This window comes from Silurus meridionalis, chromosome 19, assembly GCF_014805685.1.
Source record: "Silurus meridionalis isolate SWU-2019-XX chromosome 19, ASM1480568v1, whole genome shotgun sequence".
Classification (NCBI taxonomy): domain Eukaryota; kingdom Metazoa; phylum Chordata; class Actinopteri; order Siluriformes; family Siluridae; genus Silurus; species Silurus meridionalis.
The window spans coordinates 4,398,684-4,414,884 of record NC_060902.1 but is presented as its reverse complement, the minus strand read 5'-3'; the positions used below and the strand labels follow the sequence as shown (position 1 = coordinate 4,414,884).

The following is a 16,201-nucleotide window of genomic DNA, read 5'->3' as shown; positions in this document are numbered from 1 at the left end:
TCTCTAACACACTCTCCATTATTTTGCACTGTTGACCCCAGGTACCTGAACTCCTCCACCTTCTCCACCTCTTCTCCCTGCAACCGCACCACTCCACTGCCCTCTCTTTCATTGACAAACAACACAAACAATAAAAAATCAATAAATACATTAAAGCAATAATTATATGAATACATAATTATAATTTTAATAATAAAACTTGTGTCGAGGCCAAAGATGGCAAAAGTACACACATCCTTCACTCAGATAGAAGTACAGATACTTATGTTTTAAAAGACTCTGGTAAAAGTTGAAGTTCTGACTACATTTTTTCTCTTAAGTTAAAGTGAAGAAGCTGACAAGTACTTAAGTAAAAAAGTAGCCATTACTACTACCTGTTTTAGTGTCACGCTGGTAACTGGACCTCGCATCATATTAATATATTAATAGTAAAAATTGTAAATGTTGTTATCTAATGAATGCATCCAGGCTGAACAGCCACCATATAGAACACAAGCAGAGAAAAGATGAGGATGATCAGGAGATCAGGAATGTCTTTATTCTCAGTCATGTTTACATCGCTATACAAAGCTATATTATTTTTTATTAGATTTTATATTCTTTTTGCCTTCCGCTTTGCTCGTTGTTAGCTTCGTAAACTAGCCTACATCTGTGGTGCAAGGAAGGTTGTAGCTCAGTGGTTAAGGCATTGGACTCTGGATTTGAAGGTCATAGGTTCAAATCCTTAATCCTCAACTGCTCAGGTGTAAGTCGCTCTGGATAAGGGCCTTTGCTTAATGCTGTAAATGTATGTAAAGGGTGCTGGGAAATGATATGCCAGTGGTACACTGAAAAAGCCACACATGAAATCGGTTGATGGGCTAAAAACGGTGCACAATGCTTGGAAAAAATATTGATCAAGTCAACAAATAGATGAAAACTAAAGTAAAGTGTCTGGTTTGAAATGTAAGAAGGAGAAAGTGCAGATATTTGTGTAAAAAGGTTAGTTGAAAAATAGTGATGATGAAAAATCTACTTAAGTACAGTAACAAAATATTTGTACTTCATTACTTCTCTGATTAAGGCAAACACAAGTATCACACAGTACCAAAAGTAAAGAATACTGTTATACCACGAGATTAAATTCAGTACTGGCCCTTTAAGAAACCATGCGTTTACATGGTAACCGAGGCCGGAAGTAGACCCTGTATCCCCGGAAAGATGCTCCGACCAAACATGCTAGCATTCCGTTTAGCGATCGAGCTCTGTAAATAAGAGTGCAGGTGTACGGAATTTGATTGCTGCTTTAAAAGTTGTTTTCTTTAACAATTTTTATTTTGTTTCTTAAATGTTAAGGAGTTGCATTTAACGCGCTTTGTAGGTAAGTATGCTCTCACGGTTGGTATGCTGTACAACTAGCAATACACACGGCGAAATTGAGCAGTTAGCATTAGTTATTGAGCGTTATTTATCGATTTGCTCGGTTTATTTTTAGCCATTTTCTCAGTGTTTTTGTTTGTTCTGTAGTTCAGGCTCAACGAAGCTGCATGAAGGGTTATATCTTTCCAGTAAACTGAATGGTAATCGTTTCTCGAGGATTTAATTGTCCAATAGTGACCTCTAGTGGTTAGTTGTTACTTAAATAAACAAACAAACTATTCCTCTAAATATATTTATATACTAGGGGTGTAACGATACACAAAATTCACGGTTCGGTACGTACCTCGGTTCGGTTTCGGTACGGTTAGGGAAATAATTGCAAAACAAAGTTGTTTTTTATTAACGAGGTTTATTATTAGTAACATTTGTGAACATCAACAGTTTAAACAATTTGAAATAAAGGGCCTGCTTGATTTAATAAGATTTTTTTTAATTAAAATATAATATATAATAAAATAATATATATCCATCATAATATCCAGTTGATATTAGTAGATACAGTAAATTAATCCTTGTATTTTGTACTCAGCAGTGGACAGTAAAGAAGTAAAAGTAGCTTTTTTACAGTATCTGTACTTTACTGAATTATTTCCATTTGGCGAGTCTTTGACTTCGCTACACTTTAAAGTCAAATATCGTACCTTTTACTGAACTACATTTAGCAAAATCAGTCGTTCTTTTTTTTTTTTTTTTTTCATGAGTCGATAAGAACTTGGTCAAACACGCAGAAATCGACCAATCAGTGTAGAGCACGTGCTCTGTTTAAAAAAAAAAAAGAACCCCTGTAACATTTGCATTGACTCACTCATTATGGCTTTGAGTTTAGATACACTATATTCAGCTATACTTCATAAATCCTAAGCCCTGAATTCGCCTGTATGGAGTAATTATGATTTTGAAGGCACCTGAGACATGGAGGAGCTTTTTATGTCTGTATAATAATGATCACTAACCTCATTGTTCTTATACTCTTTCAGATCCAGCAGGATGCGTGGCAATCCAGTGGACTGTGTGGTGAAATCGCCAGTGGCTCTGCAGCTCGGCGATGTGGTGTCCGATTCAGTCCGTCCTGGTGTTTATATCACAGATGTTGTACTTGCAGAGCCGCTCAGTGTAAGCTTTTTTTTTGGCGGGGGGGAATCATTTTAAACAACCGTTTAAGTAAAAGTGATGGGACTGCACAATAAATTGCCAGAAGTTTGTGAACACCTGGTCATAAGTACGGTATGTGCTTTTAGAGCATTTTATTCCACATTTAGTCCCAATTTGCTCTTAGAATTCCCTCCACTCTTCTGGGAAGATTTTTAAGTCTAGGCTTTGGCAGGGCCACTCAAGAACATTCAGAGTCATGTAGTCACTCCTTTGTTATATTGGCTGTGTGCTTAGGGTCATTGTCCTGTTGGAAGATGAACAGTCAGCCCAGTCAACCCTAATATCTCGAGCACAAGGGGGGAAAAATTTGCCATTTAACGTCGGTTATCTCGGTGCAGCCGCAGAAGAACTCATGAAGTGGCGGAAAAATCAAGGCTTACAGCTGCTACAGGTGTTGTATTGTATACTGGTGAATCTCTGCTGTTAGTTAGTGCACATATGCCTTTTGTTGTTAAATGTTATGCAATGAACGGAGATAAAGCCGCGCTTGGCGGCGCGGAACGTGGGATGAGCAGCAAAAGCATAGAATGAACAACGGCAGGATCGGGGGGAATCCGCGGTGCGCTTTGGGAAGAAAAGAGCAGCCGTTGAGAGAGTGCCGGTGGGAAGACACGTACCGGGATACACATGAGCGATAACAACGACCGCCGTGAACCAACATATACCAACAATAACGGACAGTGAGAGTGCGGAAGTTTAAATAGGAGCTGGTGATGATGATAAACGAGCACCATATGTGCACGATTAAAGCCGAGAGCTTCAGAGAAAGCGGCCGAGAAAGCACCTGACACGCCGAAGGGGGCCGAAGGGGGCATGGCAGGTGGATTCCTGACAGATAAACATGTACTGTATGTATTTTTATAGCATAACTTCAAGCACGTTAATATATTGCCGCCATTTTGATTTTCGTTTATCTCGATCATCGGTTACCTCGATGCTTTTTGGCGACCCCCTAGGACATCGACATACCCGGGTTCCACTGTATTCTATAAAAAAAAAAAAAAAAGAAGAAATCACATTAATGCAACACATTTTTTCACATCATTGCATAATCAATTAAATTGGCCCAAATTTAATTAATTTAAATGTAATTAATGGGAAACATTTTATTAAATAGTTTATATTTGGTAGACCACATTTGGTTAATACAGATGTGTATATAAGTGTGTTTGTTTTACATTTAATATAAAATTTTCTATATAACTGTTCTACTTATTTCAGCAAACTTTAACAAATTTTTTAATTCCTTCCATCCTTTATTTTTTTACTTCCTCGATATTTAGAATTGTCAGGATTTTCTCCTTTTAAGAGAAATTCTTGAAGCTGGACATTAAATGCTAAAGAAACCATATGGCTGGCGATAGCAGGAGGTGACATATGCGCAGACAGACAGACAGACAGACAGACAGACAGACAGACAGACAGACAGACAGACAGACACTTTATTCATCCCAATGGGAAATTTCCAGAACAATCTCTACAAATCGTATTTCCAGTACATGATAAGTAGTAGGGGTGGGAGAAAAAATTGTTTTACCAAACTATCGCAATACTTTTTAAAACGATTTTGAGATCGATTTGCTTACCTCAGAATCAATATATATTAAATTATTTTACATTTCCAGAGAGGTGGTGGGAAGACGTTACCGCTTTTATTCCAACAGAGGGCCAAACGTATTTTGTTGGTGTCTGTATTAGATGACGTCATATCCGTTTTAAGCTGGCGAGAGAAATCAAAACCATGGCAGAGGCACACTCATAATCTGGCCTCACAGCGCGCACTGAAGCTGCCCGCTGTCGCAAAGTTACTCGGAAGTTACTCAAGTATTTGTCATTGTCTAATCTTTATTAAGCAAACAAAAATCACAATTTAAACAATGAATCGCAATAGCTACAGAATCACAATATGTATTGAATCGGCACAAAAGTATCGGGATAGTATTGAATCGCAAGATTAGTGAATCGTCCCAGCCCTAATAAGTAGCCACAGTGACACTGCTCTAACTCAAGTTACTTTTTTTATACCCCTGGCATTATATATGTTCTTGTGGTCCACCACTTAATACATTCCTGAGGGAACTCCAGATTTTAACTATGTTCCGCACATAAAAAGGATTAAATTCTGTACGCGTGTGCACCGAACCGAAAGCCCTGTACCGGTAAAGTTCAGTATAAATACTTGTATCATTACACCTCTAATGATTGGACACGAACAGGCCGATATGGTCAGAGGTGGAAAGTAATGAATTACATTTACTCGCATTACTGTAATTGGATAAATAGTTTGTGTACTTCTACTTTTTTAAGTAGTTTTTAAACTCTGTCATGTTACTTTTACTCAAGTGTGTTTATTTTGAAGTTTTGTACTTAATTAAATTTTAAATTATATCCATTACTGAGTAAAAAAATCTAATAAAAATACAGCAAGGTGAAAAAAGGCCCTGGAATCTACTGCACTGATTGATGTGTGGAGAACAAACATGTCAAACTCACAAGAAAGAAAGATGTAGACGGACAAGATAAACGGCAGTGATGCAGACCCAGCTAAAAGCAAAATACCGCTGAATTGAAAGTTAGCCCTGCATTTGTAATTTCTCTCATTATCATAATATAATAATTATTTATTTGCTGCAAAAGTGCATAATTTACAATAGAATCACGTCATGGATTGTAGTGGGTTGTTTGTTTTTGCACTTTAATTTGTTGTTAGTTTGAGATTTATATCCCCTTGTGAACCCTGCTTTAATAAAAAATAAAAAACCTTGGTAAATTTTACTCTGAGTAAATTCGAAATAAACTTTTTATTTTTACTTAAGTAGATTTTTAGACCGGTCACTTGTACTTGAGCAAAATTTAATTTTTTTTTATTAGTATTACCACATTTTCTTTTGGCTTTTCCATCAATTAAAAAAAATGCCTTGCTGAACTAATATGGCTACCAGTTTTCCAAATGTGGACTCGCATGCCTTTTTTTATTTTGGTCCCCTAGATTCAGGAAATCTCCTTCAAGAACTACTACACAGCCTATCTGACGGTGCGAGTGTTGAAAAATGAGGAAGGGAGTGACGAGAATTCCGCTAAGTGGTTCACATGTGTGAGAAACTACTCCCTGATGTCCAGTCCACACACTGAAGGAGGCTCACAGGACTACTTTTCTATCTACAGACAACAGGTAAGCCAAAGCCATGTGCTTTGATGTTATAGGTTTATCTGCCTCGAGGTTCGACATGATCCGAAATGCTTTTCTGCTCAGCACAAATGTAAAAAGTGGTTAAAGAAGCGTTTTTTTTCCTGATGTTTGCTGTGAATATAATCTTTTCCTAATGACCACATAATTTTATGCCTTGAAAAGAATCAACAAGGTTAAAAAAACATCAGGTTTAGACTTCAGGTTCACTGTAGGTGTAATGCCAGATAGAGGTATGGCTATTTTGAACACCAGATAGTTATGATTCAGATTTATATCACCATTTGTGTACAGGATTATACGAGGTGGTATCGAAAAGTTTCAAGCTTCATAGACATGCTACTAAAGCAAGTGTTCTCTACTAGAACACAAACGTTTGAGGAAACCACACAATAAGATTCAAATGTGTTCTTGGAAAATCGCTTTCCACATTTAAGTTAAAGTGAAGGGAGAATTGTGTGCCTCTAGCTTTGTGGTAACTGTTTGGAGGAAGAACCGCATAAGAAATGGTACTTCAAAAGTACTTAATTTTTCGATGTTTAAAAGTCGTCACCTTCAAAACAGCGCTCCAAAACGGCAACCTTCCAGCCGATCATCATCTTCTGGGAGAGGGTGAAGCCCACGGCAAACCTGGTGAGTAGGGTGGATGCGGAAGGGAGATCAATTTGTTTCCGGCGAGAAAATCACACGTGAGAAGAGCTCGGTGACAGAGCGGGCACGTGGTCAGAATAGCGCCAGTTGCACTCCTCTCGATCTACAAGGGACGATGTCTTTTGGCACACCGACTTATCAAGTTCTGCGCTCCCTGCGACTGTGCAAGCAGCCTTGTGCTGCCATCTGTTGGCGTGTTCCAAAACTAGTCTCAAATCAATATACCACAATACCAAACTAACAACAAACTCCCGGCAACAAAGTAGTGATTTGAGTAAATTACATTTGGAAAGTCTGTTATTTCATTTAGCATGATATTTCTGATATTTTTTGCTTTATTGCATAATGCTCTAGAAATGGCAATTGATTGTTATGACTGAGAAACCTTAAGAGATGCAATGAGTTGTCTCTTTATGTCAGACATGAAAAAATGAAAGAAAAAGGCAACGTATCCTTGGAACTGTTTGCATTCTGGCAGTGATTCAGCCCTCTGAGTAATTTACATCTCTGTTGCTCCGGCCTTGATCTCAGAGGTTTTATTTTATCGTAATTATCCTTTCAATTAAATTAGATCAGCCTCCCTGTTTCAAAGTCGGGGTTATGCTATGCTAATAAGTCAGCGTCCTCACATAATTAGCAAGTTAAATCATCCAGCGCGGTGAGATGATTCACTGCTTTAGTTTGGCCAACATTTGTACCCAGCACCTCTGCTATAGAGCTCTGACCTCAACCCTATTGAACACCTTTGGGATTAATTGAATGCTGACTGCACCCCAGACCCCTCACCTTTACTACCACCCCTGTGTCTGAATGAGCACAAGTCTCTACAAGCACACACATCAAAATCTAGTGGAACATCTTCCCAGAAGAGCGGAGGGAATTTTAAGAGCAAATGTGGAATGCAATGCTCAAAAAGCAAATATACTTATGCAAACATTTGGCAATATAGTGTATGTACGACAGTATCATTAATGGCATATCTTTTCAGTCATTGACCACCTCCATCGTGTAGTTCTGGGCTGATTTCTCACCTTCCTTAGGATCATTGAGACCCCACGAGGTGAGATCTTGCATGGAGCCCCAGTCCGAGGGAGATTGACAGTCATGTTTAGCTTCTTCCATTTTCTAATGATTGCTCCAACAGTGGATCTTTTTTCACCAAGCTGCTTGGCAATTTCCCAGTAGCCCTTTCCAGCCTTGTGGAGGTGTACAATTTTGTCTCTAGTGTCTTTGGACAGCTCTTTGGTCTTGGCCATGTTAGTAGTTGGATTCTTACTGATTGTATGGGGTGGACAGGTGTCTTTATGCAGCTAACAACCTCAAACAGGTGCATCTAATTTAGGATAATAAATGTAGTGGAGGGGACATTTTAAAGGCAGACTTACAGGTCTTTGAGGGTCCGAATTCTAGCTGATAGACAGGTGTTCAAATCGTATTTGTGTGTGTGTGTGTGTTCATCATAATGCAGAATCTTTTATCTATGCATAGAAAAAAACTGCACTGAAACAAGTGCTGGAAATTGGTCATCTTTAAAATGTAAATAAAAGGGATATAAAATATAAATTAAAAAGCCAGGTGGCCCAGTATCGGTCCACAACCCGGTGGTTGGCGTCTCCTGCTTCACACAGTCTATAGATTGTAAAAAAAACTGTATCCCAGGGTGCACTGAGTAGACCAATTCAAAAAGATTGGCAACCTTGAATAGTGGCTTAAAAAAATATTTGTAACTTTAATTGAAGTTAATATACATGTATAATTTGTTTACGGAAACTGTTTTTCTTTCTGTTCTAAGTAATATTTACAGTCTACTTGTTTCACTCTTGTACAAATATGAGGTGACACAGAAACCAAAATCATTCTATGACTCTAGTCACATGACTAGAGACTACTGTTACATGATGTAATAACTTTTATATAGGAATAGTGATGGAATTGACTGTAATGGTAGAATATTTTAGAATCTTCATATCAGTGTTTAAAAATGTAATTATATTTGCCTTGTAACCCCATTAACTTTCAGAAGGTGTTTGCAGCTCCAGACAGTCACATTCCCAATACTGCAGGCATTTTCTATTAGCTTTGCTGTAATTACTGAATATGCTTTAGGATTTAAAATGAATAATAAGCCGGGCATTTCTCTTTGTATTATAAGCCCATTGTTTTATGACACTAAGGGTTCAACCTGAGGAGATTTTCCAAAACAAAACGTAGAAAACCAATCTCGCCCAAATAAACAAACGAATACCTTCCTCTCTGAAGGAATATTGTCAAGTGGGCTTAAGAAACATCGTGCCTCCCGCAAATATCCGTTCCATTTTTGCCTTAGAAGAATCCCATTGACAAGCAAATTTGAACTTTCTCTTGTTTCGCTCTTTCCTTCTTGTTACCCGCTGGTTTTAATTTCCAATTTCCGCCGGCTTGCGGTTTACTTCTTTTGTCTTACATCTGGCGGCGTGCCGGAGGTTTGAAAAAGCCCGAACCAGCCCTTGAAAAGTCTCGAACCTGTCACATTAATTCCGCACCATTGTATTTACCGAAGCGGTTTCTTCTGTTGTGCTGGCTGACAGATGCTGACGGAGCCGGATAACGTTATTACCGTGCGCCTCATACTGAGACAGCCCTCGTCAGTTTGGCTGAATTTCAGCATAGAGGACATCAAAATCTACTCGCTAGCAGATGAAGTAAGTATAAACCGAGGAGGCTCTACTCCAGACGTCATCATTGTTGAAAAATATACAATAATGTGGTTGTTTTTGTTTTGTAATAAATCTCCTACAGTATATTATATTTTACCCGAGTTTAATTCTATAGCGCTTTTTACAACGGACATTGTCTCAACGCAGCTTTACAGAATTTAACAGTTAAGGCGAACAATGTGTATTTATCCCTGATGAGCAGCCATGGTGACTGTGCCCAGGAAAAACTCCCTTAGATGTTATGAGGAAGAAACACTGAGAGGAACCAGACTCCAAAGAGGAACCCATTCTCATTTGGGTGACATCAAGAGTGTGATTATAGTCTTGAAAACAATACAAAACACTGGAGTGTGAGAACTAACATGAGTACTGGAGTGTAAGATTATGAGTAACGTCCTTTCTACAGTCTTATACTGTTATTTGACGTTGTGGAACCAGGAGCTACTGAGCAACTCAACATTTAAACTCATCATAGATCCAACACCAGTTTCTCCATGCCTTTAGATCAGTGGCCCCCAACATTTTTTTTTGCCACGGAGCGGATTAATGTCAGACAATATTTTCACGGACCGGCCTTTAAGGTGTGGCGGATAAATACAACAAAATAAAATGATACAACCAGCATAAAAACTGGTATTTTCTTAATATAATTTAGCTAGTTGGGGGTTTTAATTTAGCAGTAATGTATTATGTGTTAGCGGCCGGAGCAGCCCCTTTGAGAAAGTAGCGGATGGAGGTAAGACATGTGACCGAGGGAAGCATCTTGACCTGCATCAAGTCATAGACGGATGTGGCGGAGAGAATCCGGTAATTTTCCAAAATAAAAGATCTTTCAGAATCAATTAATAAATAAGCTGCTGTTCTTTTATAATAACAGTAACCCAGTCTGCATTGTTTTTGTTTTTTCCCCAGGAATCAGAGAGGGATATTCCTTCCTGGTTATCTACTATCACACCGGCTGAAGAGCCTCTCGATTTGAATGCAAGTATTTTCCGGAAAGAGCCGTGTTTAATGACGATCACATTTCTGAGCATCTAACTTTAGCATCAAACTAGATCACTAGACACTGCAAGGAGATTGTATTACAGGTCTAACTTGCCCTTTATGTTCCCTGTGAATTACTTATTTTTTTACTCTTCTTCATTCAGCACGGTAATGAGTTTCTGTTACGGACCCTGTTCTCTATATTGTGATTAATGTTCTAAGCGCCATTGACCCCCCTACTTCCATTCATCACCCAAAGATGTTAATAGAATGATGGAAAGACACGGTGTTTCTCACACAGTACTTATTCACAAAGTGTTTTCCTCTTCTTTTCTCTCTAGATTTATTGTTTCGAGTTATCATTAAATAGATAAATCTTTTGTTGTATCAGGGGCTTCCCGATCCAGACACGGTGTCATCTAGTATTCAGCAAATGTGGGCTCTCACCGAGATCATGCAGTCAAGCCAGACCTCCGCCTCCATAGGGCGTTTTGACGTGAGTCCCACCCTCCAAACGATAAGTGCAAAAACGATAACGATCGAAAGTGATAGTCTATGCGTATTGCATTTTATACCACATTTCGAATTCTGAGATCTGATCAGTTGGGTGTCGTTTCATTTTCTTTATCAGAATGCCGTATTGCTGGTTGATATTCAGATCACAGGTTTACAGTAATGTGCTAATTTCTAATAATTCTATATTTCTGTATTATTTTATAATTCTATATAAAGAGGACCACAACGATAAAACGATCAGGCATAACATAATGACAACTGACAGGTCAAGTGAATAACACTGATTACCTCTTCATCATGGCATCTGTCAGTGGTCGGGATATAGTAGGCAGCAAGTGAACATTTTGCCTTCAAAGTTGACATGTTAGAAACAGGAAAAATGGGCGAGCGTAAGGACTTGAGCGAGTTTGACAAATTGTGATGTCTAGACGTCTGGGTCAGAGCATCTCCAAAACTGCTGCTCTTGTGGGATGTTCCTGGTCTGCCATGGTCAGTATCTATCAGAAGTGCTCCAAGGAAGGAAAAGCGGTGAACCGGCGACAGAGTCATGGACGGCTGAGGCTCATTATTGCATGTGGGGAGCGAAGGCTGGTCCGTGTGGATCAGACAGACGAGCTCCTGTAGCTCAAATTACTAAAAAAGTAAATGCTGTTAATGCTCAAAGGGTCAGAACTGTTTTGGAAACAAAAAAGAGGCCAATACAATATTAGGAAGGTGGTCATAAAGTTATGCCTGATCGGTGAATATACCCATGTATTCACAAATTAACTTACTATGGGAGTGCAATATATTACACATAATACAGTATATGCGAATATGTTTGTGCATACCCCTATATATGCTGTCCTGGTTTTAGATACATATTTTAATTTATTCTTGTCTCCATTTCCAGGTAGATGGCTGCTATGACATCAACCTGCTTTCCTACACATAAGAACTGACAGGAGGTTCAGCAGGAATTCTGTAGACCAAGGCTGCAGCTTCAAGCAGACAGTAGCTGTGTCTCAAAAGGCTCTATACATTATGCACTTCACCGAGTTATTAATGTCTCAGCTGAAACACTAATGCTCTTTAGCACTAAAGTTACCAAGCTGTATTTAATGTCATTGAAGCAAGTCCTCAGGTTCATGTTCTTGGCTGCGAGAAGTGCGTTCTGGTCTGCTTGCGTAGGTGTGTTGTGCATTTAGTGATGCTTTCCTGTTCACCACGGTTATTAAGGGCTGGATAATTGAGTTCCCATAGCCATTCTTTCAGCTTATTGGCCATTTTATTCTAATCTCTTTCTCTCATGTACAATTATTTCTACCCTTTTATCACTAAATATAGATGATAAAGTCTCGGTTTGTGATAAAAAGCTTCCTACTAAATACATTTATTGTTTATTTGTTGTTTAGAGAATTACTTGGGTATTTATAGTGCACTACATATAGTCTATTTGTTAGTGTACATAACAAAGTGTGCAATTTGAGAAGCACCTAATGTAAGAAATGTAAGATAAAAAGAAAAATAGCAATTGGAATGCGCTAGATGTCTTTTTAAACAGTATATTTTTCCACCTATTAATACATTGCATGGGTAATAGTAACAATTGTTTAATTACAGCTGATTTTTGGCTTTTTTTATTTTTTATTAATCAGCATCCGACACACCAAACCGTGTCTGCACGTTCTGCCTTTGCGTGAGAGAACATTACTCCCCCATACCAGCAGGTGGCAGAAGTCCAAACAGGGAAGAGATAGAATCGTGAATATACTGTATAAAGCAAGCAGGGATTCGTGTAGCTTATTTCAATTGTCTGTTATGTTTCAAAGACAAGAGCAAGAATGACAACAAGCGTTTTTGGGGTGGTTTTTTTTGTTGTTTTGTAGCCAATCGGAATTCTCGTTCTCCCCGATGCAAGAAAATTTGGCCAATAAACAGCTGATGCTGTTCGAGGAATCAAATCAGTCGACGTCCATATTTAGATGATTCCTCGCGTATTTTTTTTGCATTTAAAAAGTTATAACAAGTGATACAGTTGGAATAACTGGAGATCAGCATGTTTTATTAACACTCAACAAGCAACTTTATTAGGGACAACTGTACATTCATGATCTTGGCCAATCATTTCATTAACTGCTAATCTTCTGGTTTTCACACACAACCGCCTCAAGAATATTACACAGAATTTAGCACAAAAAAAAAAACAGAACAAATACCATTTTGAGTGAGCAATAGAATGGCTTCTTTATATAAGAAGTGAGAGGAAAATGGTCAGATTTGAGCAGGTTCGAGGTTTAGTTAAAGCAGCCAGACAGAATATTACAACTCAAATGTGCACTCCATGGTGAGCAGAAAAGCATCTCGACACTCACAAAAAAATCAAACCTTTAGGGAGATGGGCTACAACATCAGAAGACTACATTGGTTCCGCTCTTGTCAGCAAAGAGCGAGAATCTGAGGCTTTCATGGGTGCAGATTTACCATCACTGTACAGTTAGAGGGGAAAATCACCTGATAGTTTTACTGTCTAGTTTGGATGAATGTTCGCCCACGAGAGCCTCAGATTCTCATTTTTATAGGTTTATAAAAGCTCAGACTAGCTTTGTAGTTCTCCTCGAAAATCTTATCAACAAGGTGTTTTTGCGTTTTGTACATTTTATGGTTTTTTATGTGTGTGTAAATCCCACGAGAGCACTCGACTCGAACCAGCCCATCTGATAACACGTTTAAAGTCGCACAACTCAGACTTCCTCCCATTCTGATCCCTGATGTAAACTGGATTAACTGTAGCTTTTGATCTGCATTTGCATGATTTTATGCATTGCATCGCCGCTACACGATCGACTGATTAAATAACTACATTCCTAATAAAGTGGATGATGTAGCCAATAAAGCATGTAATAAAAACTATAGCGAAACAAGCAACACCACTTCTTCTTTCGGCTTCTCCCATTAGGGGTCGCCACAGCGGGTCATCCTTCTCCACACCCCCCTGTCCTCCACATCTGCCTCTTTCACACCAACTACCTGCATGTCTTCCTTCACCACATCCATAAACCTCCTTCTTGGCCTTCCTCTTTTCCTCCTTCCTGGTGGCTCCATCCTCAGCATTCTCCTACTGATATACCCCATGTCCCTCCTCTGCACATGTCCAAACCATTTCATCTCGCCTCCCTCACCTTGTTTCCAAAACGTCCTACATGCGCTGTCCCTCTAATAATCTTATTTCTAATCCTGTCCATCGTCGTCACTCCCAACAACCTCAACATCTTCAGCTCTGCTACCTCCAGCTCCACCTCCTGTCTTTTACTCAATGCCACTGTCTCTAATCCATACAACATCGCAGGTCTCACCACAGTCCTATAAACTTTCCCTTTCACTCTTGCAGATACCCTACTATCACAAATCACTCCTGCTATCACTTTTCTCCACCCACTCAAGCAGCATTATTGATGACGAATTAATTGTGTAGCAATCAAATAATAATGAAAGCATCTTTTCTTATCAGAGTCTGAGGTGAATTTACAGATTTGGAAATGTGATGCCCAGAGTCAATACTTTAATACACTCAATTTCATTAAATCGTGACGACGTACAGCTTGTATCAGGTAATCTTTTCCCTTTTACTATTATTAACGCCAAGTGTCAACATTTTCATTAATCTCTTCATCCCTGCTTCATGTAGTCTTATTTTACATAATCAGCTAATAAGAAAAGCCCAAAGGAAGACAATCGGCTCTAAATTCTGGGCCTGTACCTCCTGAGCGCTTCGGCTATTCATTTTTTTAACCACTAATGAAATGCGCTGCTTAAATCTCAGCAGGTTTATTGTAAATCTGTATTTGGCCTCCGAATGTGGACATTTGTATCCCTTTCTTGATATGCAGCAATCAAAGCCAAATGTGAAAGCATGCACTTAGACATCTCTCAGGGGTCAGTAAGCAGACTGACGGACGGATGTCTTCCTCGTCGTCACCTTGTTAATATTTAAGGCAAAACTAGCATGCAGATCCAACTATGGCTCTTAATACGCAACTGGAATTATTCAAGGGGTGCATTACAAACATTCTTTTGACTGACTGTTAATGTCCTCTGGATGTTTCAGTCCCAGTGCTTTACTCGCTTTTAAATTTCAAATAGGACGCCCTTTTTTTGTTGTTGTTTGTTTTTTTTTATTTCATGCTTTTTGAATTTCATGACTGTATAATGCGGAATCCGATTTCTTTATTACGAACAAGAAAACGCATGTCATTAAATGAAACACCTGCGTCACAATATTCATCTTATTTCCACTAGATGGCAGTAAGTGCACGCTTCAAAAGGAAACGCATAAATGTAATGGAGGCTTTTTTTTTTTAATGACGTTATCACTGTCGTCATGCAGTCTATTTAATATAAAAGCCATTGTTTTCTTCTGTATGATGCAAACTTCCTACTACATCAGTTGCACATCAAGGATGAATATAATTCTTAATATTAGGACATCAAGATGTTTGCGCACGCGTGCTGTTGATTTACAAAACAAACCTTTTGTTATAAGAAAAAAAACATAGAAACATCGGAGATAAAATATTAAATTGTAAAAAAAAATATAATTACATTAAAGTTTTGTTAAACTTAAAGCTGATGTTCATGCAAATATATAATTGCCCACCTGACAGTAAAATTCAATGTATGCAACTGCAAATATATTCAAATAAAAGACAACTTTAAACAACTTAATCAATTTTTAATTTCATTGCAAAATATGTTTATGATTTGAAAATATAGGAAAATATACAATGATGCATTTACAACAACAGCATGGTTCTGTGTCTTAACATAATGTAACTAGCTTAATATGATCTTCTATATGGTTTCTATTAATATCAGTGGCTATGTTTGACACATTTTGTATCAGGGGGTCTTTGCCCTGTGTATCTATCACCTAATGGGACCTTAACCTGAAAAACTTTAAAGACCTCTGTCTTAAGAGAGGTATATGCCTCAAATCCACTCTTTCAGCTTTAGGGTTTCCTCTGGGTTCTCCACTTTTCTCCCTAGTCTAAAGACATGTCTTATATCCTTTTCCAAAATTGTCTTGTGTGTGATCATGTCCAGGGTGTCCACTGCTTTGTCCCCAGAGTTCCCTGGCTTCCATGCAACCCTGTGTAAGCAGTTTTGAAAATGGATGACTACCTAGATGATTAGAATATTGTAATAAATGATAAAAGGAATAAATCCTACTGGAATGTACAATAATGCGCTGTTATTGCACTGATCATATTTCTATAATCTCAAAATGCACATATCTTAATCCTTTTACATGAAACATCAGTGAATCAGTGTAAGCAGAACTGTTTCTTTACCAGCCTGTCTTTCTTTACTCTTGAATGACTTTACAGATTTCTTTTTGCCTCATTTGTTTCCTTCACCCTGAACACTTTACTTTGTTGTTTGTACGTCTAACTGTTTTAAAGTCCTGCCACTGAAGACCAAAATGTTTCAAAAATGCTTCTTACCCCTAAAATATTGGGTACACCAGCAGCATGTATCAGCAGAAACAATGTATTAGAAGAGCATTGCTTTAAACCAGTGTTTTGCCATGGAAATACTTTCAGAGCTGCAGATAAAG

General features: G+C 38.4%; 1 protein-coding gene across 1 annotated transcript; it reads left to right on the top strand.

The window, feature by feature from the left end:
- Positions 1-1,182: 1,182 nt before the first annotated feature.
- Positions 1,183-13,508, top strand: nicn1 (nicolin 1). The gene is made up of 7 exons (XM_046874538.1): positions 1,183-1,360; positions 2,397-2,532; positions 5,561-5,743; positions 8,977-9,090; positions 10,018-10,086; positions 10,481-10,585; positions 11,498-13,508. Exons 2-7 carry the CDS (start codon positions 2,407-2,409, stop codon positions 11,537-11,539), a joined length of 639 nt encoding a protein of 212 aa, XP_046730494.1. The 5' UTR covers positions 1,183-1,360; positions 2,397-2,406; the 3' UTR covers positions 11,540-13,508.
- The last annotated feature ends 2,693 nt before the right edge of the window (positions 13,509-16,201 follow it).